The 18,846-nt window shown below is 46.2% G+C and overlaps 1 protein-coding gene across 17 annotated transcripts in view; it reads right to left on the reverse strand.

The window, feature by feature from the left end:
• EPHA5 (EPH receptor A5) overlaps positions 1-18,846 on the reverse strand; it is a 195,789-nt gene that overhangs the window by 85,361 nt on the left and 91,582 nt on the right. For 13 of the 17 annotated variants that reach the window (XM_005484643.4, XM_005484639.4, XM_005484642.4 and 10 more), the window contains exon 4: positions 1,496-1,651. The exons of the other annotated variants lie outside the window; for them this stretch is intronic. In XM_005484643.4, coding sequence (XP_005484700.2) covers positions 1,496-1,651 — 156 coding nt within the window. The remainder of the gene's footprint in view (positions 1-1,495; positions 1,652-18,846) is intronic. 17 annotated transcript variants of the gene reach the window in all.

Below are 18,846 nucleotides of genomic sequence, written 5' to 3' on the forward strand. Positions count from 1 at the left end.
TATGAGTGTTCCAGAGCTCAGTGTGTTTCTCAATACCATGCTGGACCGCATTTATCTTAGTTTTTTTAAGTCAGGCCAAGGGGTAAAATGAACATCAAGAAATGCTGCTATCAGATTTTTCATGCTATAACCCACTCAGGCTATGCCTCCAAGAGACTCTGGCACACCTATTTAATAAACCTGGAAGTGCTTGCCTGACTCACCCCCCCAGACCTCTTTGATCTGACAGCACCAGTAACTCCAATGCTGCCTAAGGCTGCCTTCTCCTTCCCCGCAGCACAGCTTCCAACAGCCATGCTCCTTTGCCTGGTGAAAATCAAAGGCAGAGTTCAAGGGGCCCAATTCTGCTCCAAGTGCTTCCTGCAGGCAAGCAGAGAGCTGCCAAGGGCAGTTTCCTTTGAGAGAGTGTGTCTCCAACAGGAACAGACTTTTTCTTCCTCTTTTTGAAGTGGAAAGATGGGGAGATAGAAAGGACATCTGTATTCACTGGGAAAGGCACAAAAGCCACTACCATCTCTACATGATGCAAAGTACTTCCCTACAGTATGGAAGTCACCACTGCACCATTGTCCAGTGGCTCTGAGTATGTATGGAGTCATAAATCTACTTTTTCCTCCATTGTTTAAGTTTCTTGGAAGGCCCAACTGCTTCTGCACCAGTAGTTCAACTCCATTTCAGTAATTGTCAATCACTTCTGCACCACAAAAGTTACATTTGGAGTGTGACAGCCCCAGCTCAGATCTGTGCTATACTCAGCAGGACTTAGGTGGGGGCATGGAAATGGCGGCCTTAAGTATCTGAAACATAAACTGAACAAGGGACTTTGAAGGTACAGCTGACAGAACAGCTCATGGATGGCAGGAGAAGGGTAAAATTAGTGATTCTGATTACACCAGCTCCACCCTGGAGTCCCAGTAGCCCAATGCGCCTGTTACACTACCCACCCCCTACACCCAGGGGATAAGTTCTACATTTTGGAGAAGCAGTTTCCCTCACAGAGTTTTGAGAAGAATGGCCATCTCCCGGCAGACTGGAAAGACAGGGCTCTCTCCCAGCTTGTTTAGTGAAAATGAGCTATGAGATGACACCAGGCAGGGCCATGGAGATTCCATCCATGCCCACTGCTGGCAGGGACTACCCGCAGTTAATTCCGCGTGTGCCCCATGCTGGCACCCAAGCACACACCAACAGGGATGGCTGGTGCCATGCTAATGGCTGAGCCCCTCAGCAGTGCAGGGAGCAGACAGAGCATCTGCTCATTACAAAGTCTTTTCCTGGCTTGGATGGCAGCTTTCAAAGCAAAAAGCACTGAGAAGCCTCTTCTCGTGTAACCCAAAGCACGGTGGACAATGACAGTGACATTACAAGTGTGTCAAGACTAGCTCAGACTCCAGTGCAGAGCCTGAAAAACCACATTAGTTAGTACCATAATGTCTAGTCACAGTACAGGAACAGCTTGAAAGGATTAAAAACAACCCTATAAGCACATGCTTACTTGTACAGGCCATTGTAGGTGGGTCTGATTCCTTCCTAAAATAGTGTTCTTCACACAGGCAAGATGTGGATGCTTCATCAAGTGTGTAGCTGTGAGGGGGACATTTGCTGCAGGATGGACTGTGGGGTGAAGCTTTGAAGAACCCAGGTCTGCATACTGTGAAAAGAAGAACCACAGGCTAAGCTCTCCCATCATAAAATTAGTCTCTTCACATTTCCTTTAAAAAAAATAACCCATATCTTCAGCTATAAAACAGACAAATACTCACGAGCTATTTAGTTTGCATATTTTAAAACAGTCTATGCCACCAGCAGACAGTGCATACTTAAATATCTGCATGAAAAGAGAATGTGAATTTGTTGATTATTTCTTTCCCCTAGCATCTGCCATTGCTGGATATTTATTTTCCTTGTTGAATGCATTAGAGGTAACATCATCTGGGCTCTGCTTTAGAAAACATTACTGTGATTTTTTTTTCGTTCAGTCTTAGGAAAACAGGTAAAATACATTCCATGGTTTTTTGTTTAAGATGTTCTACACCCAGAAATCAACGTCTCAGCAAACAAATAGCAACACAGTGGTGGAGGGGATCTCAAGATCGACATCTTTAAGACATTGTGATAAGGCTACTTCCCTAGGGTCTTTCCCCCAGCAAACCTGTGAGGAATTTTAAAGTGCTCCATATGACAGACTGTGCAGGGTATAGTCTGAACCAGGCATGCTAACCATACAAGATATTTCTTCCAGCTCCAATACATATGCATGACGAAGCACAAGGACTTGATCTGAGTGCTGCTTTTTTTCTTACAAATCCACGGCTATGGGTACCTTGGGATTTTATTTTTTTTCAAGTAGTTTGAAATGAATACAGTAATATCTTGTTTCCATCCTCCTGAAGCAAGTGCTTTTTCACCTATACAAAGCTCTCTGAACGTCACCTGTGTGTGCACACTCTGCCAGAAGCAGTGATAGCCACAGTTTGGCAAGGTTTTTTTTTTTTTAGGAAAAAACCCAGCTGGCTCTGTATCATACCATTATATACAGAATTACAAATGCACCGTTAGCAAAAGGAGGAAATGGTGATTTTCTGTTTGTCTCAAAAAACAGAGGCATAGGGACATGTTTAAGCAGCTCCAAAGTGCTATTGCCTTTCTTCCTTCTGAACTGCTTTAAAATATTTCTGCCCAGTATGATATTAATGATGCACAGATCTGCTAGCAGACTTGAAGAAGTTACCTGTAAATCCCAGAGCCTTTCCATCTGCATTCAAACTCTCCCAGCTGTAGTTAGCTTGCAAAGGAAATGAGTTCACAGCGAAAGCATTAATATTATCCCATCAGGAATGTCCCAGACAATCACAGCATGTGCTAAAACTCAGCAAGTGATGACAGAATCCATCTTCACTGTAGGTAAAGTATAGGTTTTTACTAGTGCTCCTTTTCCTGTGATGGACCAACTAGGACAACTGCTTCTAAAGTTGGCTCTGCTCCCTGTAGTACCAGAGAAACTCCCTTGACATCTTCCCTTTTACGTCAGTAGTTTCTCCACCAAAAGTGAGACCCTTGCACATCAATTCCCAACTCCCAGAGCTGAACTGTTGATCTTTGGTGATGAAGATCACTCATGCATCAAATGTGTGATTCAAGAGCATCCAACAGACCTCCCCCAGACCACCTCCACAGCCTTGCCTGGACTGTGCATCTCTCAGAGCAGGCACCACGCAGCCCTGAGCAGGTCCCAGGCTCAGCGCAGGCTGCCAGGTCACCCCATGGATCCCAGGCTCAGCACAGGCTGCCAGGGCACCCCCATGGATCCCAGGCTCAGCACAGGATGCCAGGTCACCCCATGGATCCCAGGCTCAGCACAGGATGCCAGCTCACTCCCATGGATCCCAGGCTCAGCACAGGATGCCAGCTCACTCCCATGGATCCCAGGCTCAGCACAGGCTGCCAGCTCACTCCATGGATCCCAGGCTCAGCACAGGATGCCAGGTGATTCCCATGGATCCCAGGCTCAGCACAGGCTGCCAGGTGATTCCCATGGATCCCAGGCTCAGCACAGGTTGCCAGGGCACCCCCATGGATCCCAGGCTCAGCACAGGCTGCCAGCTCACTCCCTTGGATCCCAGGCTCAGCACAGGCTGCCAGGTGATTCCCATGGATCCCAGGCTCAGCACAGGCTGCCAGGGCACCCCATGGATCCCAGGCTCAGGACAGGCTGCCAGGGCACCCCCATGGATCCCAGGCTCAGCACAGGCTGCCAGGTGATTCCCATGGATCCCAGGTTCAGCACAGGCTGCCAGGTCACCCCATGGATCCCAGGCTCAGCACAGGCTGCCAGGGCACCCTATGGATCCCAAGCTCAGCACAAGCTGCCAGGTCAGCCCCCATGGATCCCAGGCTCAGTACAGGCTGCCAGGTCACCCCCATGGATCCCAGGCTCAGCACAGGCTGCCAGCTCACTCCCATGGATCCCAGGCTCAGCACATGATGCCAGGTGATTCCCATGGATCCCAGGCTCAGGACAGGCTGCCAGGGCACCCCATGGATCCCAGGCTCAGCACAGGCTGCCAGGTCACCCCCATGGATCCCAGGCTCAGCACAGGCTGCCAGGTCACCCCATGGATCCCAAGCTCAGCACAGGCTGCCAGGGCACCCCCATGGATCCCAGGCTCAGCACAGGATGCCAGGTCACCCCATGGATCCCAGGCTCAGCACAGGATGCCAGCTCACTCCCATGGATCCCAGGCTCAGCACAGGATGCCAGCTCACTCCCATGGATCCCAGGCTCAGCACAGGCTGCCAGCTCACTCCATGGATCCCAGGCTCAGCACAGGATGCCAGGTGATTCCCATGGATCCCAGGCTCAGCACAGGCTGCCAGGTGATTCCCATGGATCCCAGGCTCAGCACAGGTTGCCAGGGCACCCCCATGGATCCCAGGCTCAGCACAGGCTGCCAGCTCACTCCCTTGGATCCCAGGCTCAGCACAGGCTGCCAGGTGATTCCCATGGATCCCAGGCTCAGCACAGGCTGCCAGGGCACCCCATGGATCCCAGGCTCAGGACAGGCTGCCAGGGCACCCCCATGGATCCCAGGCTCAGCACAGGCTGCCAGGTGATTCCCATGGATCCCAGGTTCAGCACAGGCTGCCAGGTCACCCCATGGATCCCAGGCTCAGCACAGGCTGCCAGGGCACCCTATGGATCCCAAGCTCAGCACAAGCTGCCAGGTCAGCCCCCATGGATCCCAGGCTCAGTACAGGCTGCCAGGTCACCCCCATGGATCCCAGGCTCAGCACAGGCTGCCAGCTCACTCCCATGGATCCCAGGCTCAGCACATGATGCCAGGTGATTCCCATGGATCCCAGGCTCAGGACAGGCTGCCAGGGCACCCCATGGATCCCAGGCTCAGCACAGGCTGCCAGGTCACCCCCATGGATCCCAGGCTCAGCACAGGCTGCCAGGTCACCCCATGGATCCCAAGCTCAGCACAGGCTGCCAGCTCACTCCCATGGATCCCAGGCTCAGCACAGGCTGCCAGGTGATTCCCATGGATCCCAGGCTCAGGACAGACTGCCAGGGCACCCCATGGATCCCAGGCTCAGCACAGGCTGCCAGCTCACTCCCATGGATCCCAGGCTCAGCACAGGCTGCCAGGTGATTCCCATGGATCCAAAGCTCAGGACAGGCTGCCAGGTCACCCCATGGATCCCAAGCTCAGCACAGGATGCCAGGTCACCTCCATGGATCCCAGGCTCAGCACAGGCTGCCAGCTCACTCCCATGGATCCCAGGCTCAGCACAGGCTGCCAGGTGATTCCCATGGATCCAAAGCTCAGCACAGGCTGCCAGGTCACCCCCATGGATCCCAGGCTCAGGACAGGCTGCCAGGGCACCCCCATGGATCCCAGGCTCAGCACAGGCTGCAAGGGCATCCCATGGATCCCAGGCTCAGCACAAGCTGCCAGGTGATTCCCATTGATCCCAGGCTCAGTACAGGCTGCCAGGTCACCCCCATGGATCCCAGGCTCAGCACAGGCCACCAGGTGATTCCCATAGATCCCAGGCTCAGCACAGGCTGCCAGGGCACCCCCATGGATCCCAAGCTCAGCACAGGCTGCAAGGGCATCCCATGGATCCCAGGCTCAGCACAAGCTGCCAGGGCACCCCATGGATCCCAGGCTCAGCACAGGCTGCCAGGTCACCCCCATGGATCCCTGGCTCAGGACAGGCTGCCAGGGCACCCCATGGATCCCAGGCTCAGCACAGGCTGCCAGGTGATTCCCATGGATCCCAGGCTCAGGACAGGCTGCCAGGGCACCCCCATGGATCCCAGGCTCAGCACAGGCTGCCAGGTCACCCCATGGATCTGCAGCGTCTCTGCCCTGCTGTATGGTGTGATCAGCTCCCTTCTGACCTCCCCAAACCAACACCTTCCCACTCTATTCCACAGCTTCCTTTCTTCCCACAACACAGGCAGAGAACAACTGGTTGGACTGGAGGGATTTACAGGTTCTAAAAACGCATTTTCCAAAATTGCTCATCATCCAACTAGTGTTCCATTCCTAGGCTGTGGTATCCATCTGCAGTGCACACTTGTTCTGCTTTGTGCCCAGACACCAGGACCAGTGAAGAGATCTAGGGCTGAATCTGTGCTTGATGGCTTTCAGCAGACTTGCCACAAGCTGCCCTCGTGATTTATGGCACATCCCTCCGTTTCCAGCACACACTTAAATTCCTTTATTTACTTTACAGTCACCTTCAAATGCTGCCCTACCTACAGCAAGGACTGTTACAGAGTCTCTGGAGAGTCTTCTGGGAGAGCAGATCACCAAATGGTTCCTCCTTAGCTCACAGTTTGTATTTCAAGGCCAAATCAAACACCCTTGCACACGCAGACAACAGAGGTGGGGAAATGAAAGCACAAAAATGTGCAACATGTAATGACAGCAGTGCACATCTATGGTGTACTCAATGTAATTAGCCCTCAAAAAAGGACCTGAATTTATCTCATTATGTTCTATCAAGATAGACAGAAAATCATTACAGCACAAGAGTTTACTGTGCTTCTATTTTGTGCAAAGCAGCAAATGCAAAATAAGTCAGTTTTCCTTGACAGATTTGAAACGAGGTGTAGCTTGTTGATGATGGTACAATACATATCTCACCTCAAAGGGAATGTGTGGTTTTCATGAATAAATATGGAGCCAAGAGATGCACAAGGCAAATAACCCATGTCTTAATGAGAAATGTGAAATAGAACTGAACTAGACTAATTTTTGTATAAACTGCAGGCTCTCATGGGTCAGGTAAGTCTCATTTGTATTCAAAAAGTATTAGGAGGAATGCTCAAGAGCATTACGTTACACTGAAGATTTCAGCATGAGTTCTCAAAACAAACAAGCAGCAGAGCAGCATCCTGTTGGACTGAGGTGAAATATTCCTGTTTCAGTTAGACAGGAAGTATTCAGGGACAGGAGATGGACTATTCAAAAAAGGGAAGTACAGGAAATCAAAATCAATGCAAGAAGGGCCACAGTGAATGGTGTTGGCTGAATCCACACACCTGAAACAGATGCTTTGGAGAGGACAGGGGGATTTCCAGGGTTCCCCAGCACAGTCTTCCAGGCTCTCACGACCAGCAGCTCTTGATGGAAGCCATGCTTGCACTGCCACACTCAAGAACAGAAGCAGCTGTATCTGCATGGGTGTCTCAGACACAACTTGTATCTACTACAACACCTCCCTCTGTATCCTTTCCTGTGCTTGCTTTGCACACAGCACAGAGGAGAGGACAGCCTCTGAGATGGCTCCAGCAGCAATTGTTTACCAGACAGAGATGCTGTGATGGAATGGACCCTGCTTAGATGGAAGCTGACCCAGGGGCACCCTACACCTCCACGCTGCAGAGCAATATCACAGCAGGTGGATGAGCACAGTCTCTGCTGGGCTGAACAGCCAAAAGCAGCAGCTGGTACCCTGCCCATGTTCTGCCACTGGTGGCAATGTCTCAGACATTTTGCAAATTTGTTTCAGAGCAGAACAGGGCCAAAACTTACCTTGCATGTACCTCGGGTTTTGGTCTCTTATCTTACCATCCGTCTTCTGACAGTCAATCTTACAATCTCTTCATGAAGTATACATGGCTTTATTTAAAATTACATGGGTGTCTGGTGTTTAATTCCTACTTAAATCTTATTTTAGTCTTCTTATATTTTTATCTCAGTATTTCCAATTCACCAGCCATTGAAAGGATACACAGAACTCGCACAGTACAGTCATACAGATAATGGTGCTATCTGTCTTTTAAAGGGGATAGGAAAGCAGGAGAAATAAGATGAGCTTAAGACTCCCCATAATCTGCTGCAAGCCAGCTGAAAAGAAATGAAATCAAGTTTGAAGCTGTTGATGAGATCTGCTTCTTTCTTCTTAATATTAAAACCCTTTAACTGATTAACAGCCAGTGATGTGTGAAAATAGTCTATAAATTAAATCGGTTGCTAGAAAAAAGTTATTATTTTTAGAGTCAGCAAATACGCCATAAACAACCTGCTAGTGTTAGGTACAAGTGGGATGTGTTTCTGTTAGTAGCACATCCATTATTAGCAAATCAATTTCACTCTTTTTATTTTTAATAGCAACCACAAAATGTGGCATGCACAGAGCATTAACATCTGTGCAGCTTCTTGCTGCACTCTTTAAAGGGGCCAGAGAGAGATGGCTGTGGTGAAGGATGGCAGCAAGAGCATCTTGGGATTGCAATGGCATGGGCTGATCCCCTAAACCAACAGCAACTGGAGTAGAAACTGTCTCCGTACCTTGCAGAGCGGAGCCCACAAAGAGCCATGCTGAAGGACACTGGCTCCTGGAAGGAATGTGGGTGGGTGGATGGAGGTAGAACCACTGGTCCTCTTACAATGAAAACTGGCCTCTGACAATAACATGCTGAATGTGCTACACCAGTACTATAGGTATATAATGTGTTATACCAGTGCTAGAGACAGTGAGTACTGGTGAGGAGACAAAGCAAAAAGAGGGGAGAACAAACCAGTAGCACCACCCAGCTGGGACTACTTGCCAGACTATTCTCTACAAGCCTTAAAATCCAGTGATTTGCAGCTCATCCCTGTAACCAGGCCTTCCCTGAGCTTTGGCTGAAGACTGCAGCCAACAGGCAGGGCTGTTCTCCTCCCCAGCTCCCCATGCCTCCGCTGCACGCTGACCCAAGGCAACACATGCTGGAAGCAAGGACCACATCCAAGGCTTTCCATACTCACATGACCATGCAGCAAAACCACCCAATTATCACAGAATTATTAAGGCTGGAAAATACCTCCAAGATCACGGAGTCCAATTTGTGACTGAACACCAGCATGTCAACTAAACCACAGCACCAAGTGCCATATTCAGTCATTTCTTGAACGCTCCTAGGGATGGTGATGCCACCACTACCCTGGGAAGCCTGTTTTAATGCTTGAAAACCCTTCTAGTGAAGAAATTCTTCCTGATGTCCAACCTGAATCTTGCCTGGTGCAGCATGAAGCCATTTCCCCTCATCCTGTCACCAGCTGCCAGTCAGATGATTTCCTTCCTAAAGTATATCCAGCCTTTCTGGACCCTTTTTTTATTAAGGGCTGTATCTGAACCAGTGTTCTGAAAAGGCCAAATTCTGCCAAAGTCTGTTCTGAACAGGCCAAAGTCCAAGGCACGTTTTGTAGATCCCTTTCCTTGCCTCACCAAGAACTGAACACTTTATAATTCTTTGGTCACAACGCCCAAGGCAGTCCTTGACCTCCACATCTCCCACCAGCCCCAGTCTCTTCATAAGCAGCAGGTCCAGCAGGGCACTGCCCCTGGTAGGCTCACTCACCAGGTGTGTCAGGAAGTCAATATTCCACACACTCCAGGAACCTCCTAGGCAGCCTCCTCACCACTGTGCTGAGTTTCTAGCAGACATCCAAGAAGTTGAAGTGTCCCACAAGAACAAGGGATAACGTGAAACATCAGCCAGCTGCTTGTAGGATACTCTATCAGTCTCTTTATCCTATAATTAGTATTAGTGTGAATTCCAGTTTTGTCTCTGTAGAGAGAGAAGCTAGGAAACATGACCCTATAAGCCTTGAAAGCCCAGGAGATATGAAAAAGGTCCAACTTATTACTCTTTCACACTCTTGTGATGCTGGGAGGATAAGCTCACAGTACTTAAGTGCTTAGGATCAGTAAAGTGACCTTTCATATGTCCCAGAACATAAAACTCAAACAGGAATTACACTGTCTCCCTTGCAGAGCACCAAATTAGTCTCCACAGTAATCAGAAACCACAAGTGTAACTCATAAGGTAGTGCCACTAATCCATAAATAAAGCTAAAGGACTAAATCTAACAAAAATTAATGAGAATAAGGATGCCTACCCTAGGTGGAGCACAGGTTATCTGGCTGAGGTTTCCTGAGCCTGGGAAGACCCCTGGCTTCTCCTTCACATCCTCAGTCCCATTTACCTTTCCAGACTGCTCACTTCTTCAGGCAGGGACACACAGCTCAAATTGTCACAGCTTTTAAAAGTAAGCACAGTGTAAAACTCTCTGCCCCATGGACAGACCCATAGTCCACAACGAGGCAGCTCTCAGCTGAAACACGAGCAGGATATGGAGGGATGTGCATGTATATGTGTGTATGTTTTCAGCTCTGCAGCTCATCAGCTCTGCTTTCATTAGCACATTGCTCCAGTGCAGGGAATATGCCCTGAGAGTTGGAGGATCTGAGCAAAAACAAGCTACAAATAAATCAACCCCTGTTCTCTGGAGCTGCCATGCCTTGAAGTGTTTGCACTGAGAAGAGGGGGCTGCTGCCTCTTAGATGTGTCCAAAACCTATAAAAGGTTTAGTGAGGTACAGTCTTTACAATGTGGAATCAACTAAAATGCTGAGAGGCTCCAAGCCTCAGCTTGTGCTCCTGACACGCTCTTTTACTTACAAGAAAAAACAAAACAGAAAACCACAATGGACTGTCTTCATGTCTCCCAACAAGCATAAACATATGAATGCCAAGCTCTTCTAAAAACTGTTTCAAGAACTACAGCAACCCACCACAGAGCATCCTTTTGCAGAATTTACAAGCAGGCTCCCAAGAGCTAATCCAGCCCTCCCTATAAGCTTTCCTGAACTGCAGGCTGACACTGAAATTGCTGCCAAAGCTGCAAAGCTACAGCAAAATGTGTAAAATGCCCAGATTATATCTCTTTTAGGCTTGATCTCTTCTATCTGCAATAGTGCAATGTTGCTTCCTGTAGCATGCCTTGGGGATTTGAAGGGAATTAAATAAATACCCATTAATAAAACACTGTAATTTGAAGCTGCCGGTTCACTTCAATCCAGCAGACTTGCCAGCATCTTTCAGGAAGCCCAGCACCCAGTGCTGCAGTCCAAGAGCCGCTAAAGGTCCTTTTAAATGATGTCCTGGAGCTTGCTGGACAAGTGAGGCATCTACAGGCTCTGCACTGTGAAAAATAGAGACTCGGCCTCTAGCTTGAATCTCAACCAATTCATGCATCTCAAATGGGAAATATTCTTTAAAGCTTTTTTCTTCTGTTCTAAGAAAACATTGTCTTTTGATGCTGTTCTGCCCAACCCCACACTAACTCAGGCTGAATTATTTCCACTCTGCATTGAAATCAGCTCTAGCTCTGAAAACAAAAACAACCTTAAAAACTAGAATATAAATAAGTTAGTGCTTTCAGTTCCTTCCTCTGAAATACCACTTTTTTCTATCACGTGGCTCGCTAAATTGTCACACAATAATTTATGACATAACCGTAGTCGCTAGAAAACTAAGAATTAACTGCCACTAATGACATTAATGTCTTTCTTGTAAATGGTATAAAACTTTATCACATGGCATCGCACTGAAAAATTCATCAAATTCTCAAGTAATTCAAGACATAAAAATACCTAGAACACAACACATTTGAAAACGCTCATGCTTACATTAGTATCTTAATGGGCTATATTTCTGCACATTCTGACTTTGCTCTAAAGAAGATTTTAAAGCAATCAATGAGGCAAAACCTGAGTCAAGCCTAAATTCTCAGCAGCATGATGGAGGAGCAGGGAAAGAGATTTATACCGGCATATATGCAAACCCACACTATCATTTGGGTTGATTTCACAGAAGGAAAGCAAGCTACGTAAAATAAATAGTCTTAGGGGAAACAGAAGATTTTTTAAAAGCATTTAGCACAGCACAGGCTTGCTCCCTGTGCCAGCTGCAGGGATAGGCAGCTGTGCTTTGGTTTTGTGGGGTCTTCATTTTTGCCGAACTCACCTGTCCAAAAAAAACCTGAGAGAAACTAGTACACCTCTAGAGAAAGCACTTAAGGTGAAGTGTCATTTCCTAGCAAACCCAAAATTTCTGTGACCAGCAGCTGCATGCTTTTGCAAGTATGTACAAGGGCTCCTTCAGCTCTCAGCACAGGCAGCACCTGCAGTCTTCCTTGCTCTCTGGCTACAAGGGACAGATCCAGGTTGATCTTACTGAACCCCAACTATCGGGCTTACAATAAAAAAAGGAAGTCCACATCCTGTTGCTGTAGCTTTTCTGCCTATCATATTTATAAATTATGTATCTTCACAAATCTCTAGGTCTACAAAAATCTATCTGTGTATCTTCAGTTTGTTCTCTGGGGTGTGGGACAAAGATGCACTTAAATTACTCCTAAATTACTGTCTCAGTTTTTTTAATGAAGACAAACTGAAATCATTTTACTCCCTTAAATAGAGGAAGCCATGATTTACAGTGCTGCACCTAAAGGAAAAATACAATTTAAGACACAGAAGGCAGCACAGACACATTTGTTTCCTCACGATCATAAACATAACTTAAGATGCCCGGCTCCACACATAATCCAAGAGGCACAGGAGTCTATTTTGGGGGTTTGTGCACACAAAGACACACACACCCGGGTTATCCTTTGTTATGCAAATGGCGACTTCAACATTCAAGCTGCAGTGTCTGCTAAGCGAGGGGAGGATTGATGGACAGGGCACACAACTCCCTCGAGTTCCACAGCAGCACTGACTGAATAGCAATAACAAGCATCGTCCCTAAAGGCAGCTGGGGGGACAGGATCAAACTTGAAAATGATGCAGCCAAAACCCCCGTGTCCATCTGTACACACCTATTAGAGACAGTAATGCAAAGATCAGTTGGCAAAATCTCCTGGAAAACAGGGCTCTTCAAAGAGCCCTGTGTTTGCTGGCACAAGACTACAATGGAAGGGTTTTAGTCTCATGGTTCAGTCTGCCATAAGGATATGGAGCCCAACCAGCAAAGAACTAAACATTCTTTAATTATGCCGTGGTTTGGACAACTGCAAGCCACTGTGGTTAAGAAATATGATGATTGGGAGGATTTATTTTGATGATTAATGCCATGTGTGTTTACTCTACCAACATTTTAAGGTTTTAGCCTGAACTAATAAACTGTACATATGCAGACAGTAAAAAGAATTAAAAATTCTTACAATGTTTCTCTCCAATTGGCTCTACCTTGCTTAACTTCGTTTGTGTGAACAAGATTTCTTGCTGGTATAAAACCAGCCTTTCCTCTGCTGAATATTTGGTCCAAAATAGGCAGCATCCCACCAATCTACAGTGATGCTAACACCTACTCAAAAGGATCCTTTCAAAGTTGGTGTCAAATGTTTAAGGGCTTGTTTGCTTCTAGCTTTATGATCACCTGTCTCAGGAGGTAAATTCGGCAGGATTGGCTGCAGACAATTTGGTTTAAAATTGTTCCTCTGTAATTTATGGCTGAACATATGTCACTCCAGACACAGCTATTCAGATTCCATCAGAGGGCGACGGAGATGGATCTTTTATAGTCCTGACCAAAAAAAGATAGGAAGGATTTATCCAGAGTTGACAGAGCTAAGTGTGCTAAATGGGTTTATGCACAGAACAATGACTTTGGGGAAGTGATGTTTCTTGGTGTGTGGGTTTTGTTGGAGCATTTTGTTGTCATTGCAAATTTAAGGTGCAGGTGGTGCCAGCCAATTTTTCCAGTGGGCAGGCAGCTGAGAGGGGCACAGAAAGAAACATGGACATATCTCCTGGGGAACACCTCCCTTCAGTCTGTTTCCTTCCACAGAAGCTCATGGACCTTTGCACTGGAGCACGTTGATTTGAGTTACAAAGGGAGGTCTCACTGAGCTAAATTCTGCCCTGATGTGCATACCACAAGATGCTATGGCTTGTCAGGCCACAAATCAAGGAGGGTGTGCAAGGAAGACATGGCAAATATTAATACCTTGAGAAATTTAACCAGGAGAGCTGAGCAAGCTCTAAACACACAACCAAGTGCAGAAACATCAGTTATCCTGTCACATGCAGATAGAATGCTTCATCATTTCAGTTTAATTAACCAGACTGACTGGTTAATTAGAACCAGGCTTAAAAATACTGAGATTATTTGTTAAGTTGATTAAACTACCCCTTTGGGTCAGATGAACACTGCAACACTTTACAGCTCATCTGCCTTGCCAAGTAACTTCACCAAACAGCTCCTCTTTACCAACAAGTTCAACAAAGGGCAACCTGAGGCACTGCTGACTCTTCCCATGCTTTTCTTCTGTGCAGCAATCCATCAGAGAATTTATTTCAGTACCATTTCTCCTGTTTCTGGAGGAAAACTCGCCACATACAAAACATGCTCAAACACAAGATAAAACAATGTAACTTGACACTTTAAACCCCCTCGTTTTGAAGCCAATCTCAATGCTATCTGGGCAGGAAGCCTAATGGGTTTTGGATGCTGGAGTTGGGTCATCCTTGCCATGAACTGGCTAGAACTGCCATGACTCCAGCCCAGTCAGAAAAAACCCAAAAGCCCAGAGGGGAAAAAAAAAGCAGTTATATCCCAAGATGATGTTTTATCAGACATATAAACATTACTTTCCATGTACCATAAACATTACTTTGCATACAAACATTACTTTCCTAAGACAAAAGCATCTGTTGGGAGGAGACATCCTGTCCATTGCCTCTTCTCAAAGGCTTTGCCCCAGAAATGGCTGTTTGACATATGCAACTGTTCCAGAAATCCACATATGAAGCCAAAAGTAAAGCAAAGCAAACAATGCCTTCCCTCCTGCTACATGAAGCCTTACCATGATGTCCTTCCTGCCAAAGCCATTTCCCCATACTGTAAAGCACTAGCCTGAAGCACACTATGCAGCAGCAATGCTGACATTCTCACAGGCTTTCTCTTTAAGGTTGGGAGCTGCCAAAGCTTGATTTATGGAGATTTAATTCTCAAACTATTATAAAGGAATACTGTTGCTCACATGTACCTCACATGGCTCTCCAGCCATATCTAAAGAAATAAGCATTGCCTTCATGAGCTTGTTTGCTCTGGAAACCCAGCACTGCATTCATTTGTAATTTTTGCTGCATCTCTGCATCCTTGCATTGCATCAACTTGAACAGTCTTTCTAAGGCAGCTTGGGGAAAAAAAAGCCCCAAACCAAACCTTCTGCTTTAGAGAAACCATTCATGTTGGATTTCTTCAAGAGAAGACTGGAAGACACCAAGGGGGGAGAAAAGGGAGCAGTGGGCACGAACACAAGGGCACTGCACCCTTGGTTTGGTGGATCTATGTCTTGCAAGAAAAAAGATTGCAACCTGCTGGTGTGATGTCTCATGCACCACCATCCTCAACACCTTGCACACCTCATCGCCAGCTCCAGCTCCACACCTTGTTTCCAAAGCCTTGTCAAGGGCTGTGGCATCTGCCCCGTGATCCCCAGCAGGGAAGGGAGGCACAGGGAGGTGCTGCTTGTCCCCTCAGCAGCCCTGAAATGTACAGACTGCAGGAGAATATGAAGAATCAGTCTTGTCATGAGGAAGAGAAGGCCCAAAAAACCCAAGAGGGAAAAAGAGGCTACTAGTCTTTTTGAGAAAAAAGCCTGAAAACGAGAAAACCATCAGCAAAGCCAGCAAAAGGCAAATGCAAAATGTCGAGTATTAATTATTTTATTTGAAGAGGAACAATCTGCACTGAAAGGCCAAATAGGAGTTTCTGGACTCAAGTATGGACTGGTAATATTGTCCTCCCTGTAATCTCTCGGCCTCCCCAATATCTAGCATCCATTCCATATGGATGCACTTTTGGATGGTGGTTTCTTTTTAGATCCACTAGAGAGCTGCCAGAAACTTCTGTGGCTCTGACACTTAGCCCAAATACCATCTACAATTTATTTTTTTTCAAATTTGTGCAAGTGGTAAAAATACAAGGTTCATTATTCCACGCAGAAATTCTCTCATCATCCAGCCAAATTTAAAAATAAATAGTTGCAATTAAATGTGTCGCTACATTATTTATGTAGATGCATTCAATTTGCAGAAAGCTGCTATAAAAATACTCCCCTTCAATCTACAGGAAATTTATTGCACTTTTATTGTATATTTTCTTCTCCCTGCTTAAATGTATGTTGCTCCCTGCCTTTTTTTCACCCGTGTTACTTAACACATTATTTTCCAGCCACTGTTTCTCCTACATTTGTCTTGAAAGAATGAGGGATGTAATCTAAATCCAAATGTTTCTTGATTATTTGTGAACAAGGCTGCTAAATGATTACTAGACAGATAATTCCAGTATTTCCCTTGAAATCAAGCACCACTCCTTGTCTCTGCATTTGGCTCTTACAGCTGTTGGGTAAATGATATGCACAAGGCTGCCCAAGGCTTCTGCGTGCATATTAATTCTGTCAGAAACTCCAGACACTAAAGAATTGCTAATTTAACAACAGACTGTGAAATTATTTTTTCTTTCTTTATTAATTACTGTGCTATTTGAAAGTGACTTCACTGCCCTGACTGTATCTGGCGTGAAGAACAGGGGGAATTTCACCCTGTGAGGAAATAACTGAAAGCTTTCTCCCCAGCAGTCCCTACACTCATAACCAAATATAAATATGGGAAACAACAGCTAATAAAACCAGGTTAACTTCCTGCAGGTGTTCCTCTGTCAATTTAGCCAGGTGATATTAGCAAAATCTGACAGGGAAGCACAGTGATGTATTTCATTTGTGCCTTGACATTTTGATTCTGTTTGTTAGAGTGTATGTGCAGGGATCTGGCTTTTTCTCCAAGACCTCTATAGCTGTCAGTCTGTACAAACAGGATTTGACAAGATGTCCATTTAGCAGGATGGGAGGGCAAAGGAAAAAGAAAAAAAGAGATGGAGAAACCAGGTATCTGGGTGAAGCTGCACTGCAGTGCAAAAATGGATGCTTTTCACATACAGAGCAACTCCAAAAAAAAAAAAAAAAAAAAGAGCAGCTTGATATGCAGGATCTGAGACAGTTTGCATCCTTTAATCAATAGCTCCTTCGAGAAAGGTGGCCAAGAATAACACAAATAGGCAGAGGAGAAAGAAGACAAAAGGCGAGAGCTGGAGAAGGCACAGGATCACTGAACACTCATCCACCGAAGGATTTTTGGTGAGTCTTAATTATTTTTTAAAAAGAGAGATAAAAAAAGGATGCTTTCATTTCCTTGAGAGAAATTAGATTTAAGAATAAATCTAAACAGGAAGTTTTGCTTTCCAAGGCTGCCTTTTTCCAGCCTGAGGAAAGAAGCAGAAGGTGATGAAGCTGTCTCTTCCAGGGATAATATAGGAATTTAGAAGCCTTCAGCTTGTTTCTTTCTGCAAAGAAATTTGGACCAGAAGCAAGCAAATGATTTACAATGAAACAGAGTACAAAATAGCTACAAAGATGAAACAACAGAAAATGAATGCAGCATTAAACAAGACAGTACCCAGAGTTTAGAGATTTATGGTTACTGGCTGGTGTATAAAGATAAGAAAGGGAGTTTGATAGTCTGGGTGATTCCTGCATCTCTGCAAGCAAGGTTTAAAAGAAACACTGAATACACAAACCTAGTGTTAAAACTCAGAAATAAAAGTATTAATTTGTGGGGCTGTAACCATACCTTACCTTTCAAAATGTACCTCTACACACATCAGGCACAGCAGTGCTGCCCACAGCAAGGGTGCACACAATGCTGCATAACCAGCAAGGGCTTGCCCCTTCCTCCTCTGGAATGCACGGCAGCTGCTCCTGCCACATCTGCACCAGGCTGCAGACAGGCATCTCCCTCCTGCCCTGCCCTCCCCAGGCCATGCAGCCGGACACACAGCTCCCATGGCCCAGCACACACGAGAGATCACAGCACGAGTTCAGCACCCTGCCCAGCTCACACAGGAGCAGCTGGGTGCTGTCTGCGGCACAGGAGAGCTGGGCTATGGGAGGGCACATACCATACCACCACACACAGCAACCTACAGGTCAGCCTGGGAGCAGGACCAAACACAACACCCACAGCCCAGCCAGACACCTCCAAAGCCACCAAACCTGGTCCCAGACACCAGGCATGTCTGCAAATGACCTGCCACCCCCCACAAAGGGAAAGCTTGAAATAAGTTTGTGTCAAAAAAACCCCATGACAGACATCCCTGAGTAGTTTTGCACCTTCACAGCACTCCTGTATATCACCTCTGGCATGAAGTCATGAAAGGAGATCTCAGTTGAGCAGAGCCAGTCGTGTCCTCCTTACCTTGCTGCTCCACCGAGGTAGAAAATATGTATTACTGAAGCCCTAAAGTGCTTACAATTATTGCTGCAAACCCAGTAATCTCCACTGATGTAGGTAAATTGCTGATCTCTCTATCACTGTTACTTACAATGCAAAAAAACCTTGGGTTTTCTCTGCAGCTTAAAACCTGCGGGGAATTGGGCAAGACTTTCATTCCTTATAGCCAGCCTTTAATGTAGAAGTCTAGATTTCCTGGAGGGGAGCTGAATAGTTTAGGATAATTAGTGATTTACATATAGAGCTGTCAACAAAGATACATGGTATTAAGTTACCATGATCAAGGGTTCCACCTTCTCAGTTGCTACGTTGGATTTGATTTTATTTAAAAATTCTGTATTTTAATTCTGCTCACATTCTGCAATCGCTAGTAAAGTGGCCTGAAGCGGACAGCAAGAGGAGAGCACTAAATCGAAGGCTTAAATCACTTCTTCCTCAGTTCCCCCGGCAGATTTAAAGAGCAACCTGGCACTAATGCTTTCAAATAATATACTGCTGGACCTGACACAGCAGAGAAACTCTGCTTCAAATCACACAATGGTCCAGATGACCGTGCAATTACAATTAACCTCCTGCCCGCTGTGCCTAATGACAAATGATCATGTGAATGATAGACTCAGGAAAGGACCCAGGTATCAGAAAAATTATTTCTGATTCTTACATATTTAAAAAGCCATTTTCAGTTAGGAAAAAGCCAAGGGAC

The sequence above is a fragment of the Zonotrichia albicollis genome, chromosome 5 (genome assembly GCF_047830755.1).
Source record: "Zonotrichia albicollis isolate bZonAlb1 chromosome 5, bZonAlb1.hap1, whole genome shotgun sequence".
In the NCBI taxonomy this organism is placed as follows: Eukaryota; Metazoa; Chordata; class Aves; order Passeriformes; family Passerellidae; genus Zonotrichia; species Zonotrichia albicollis.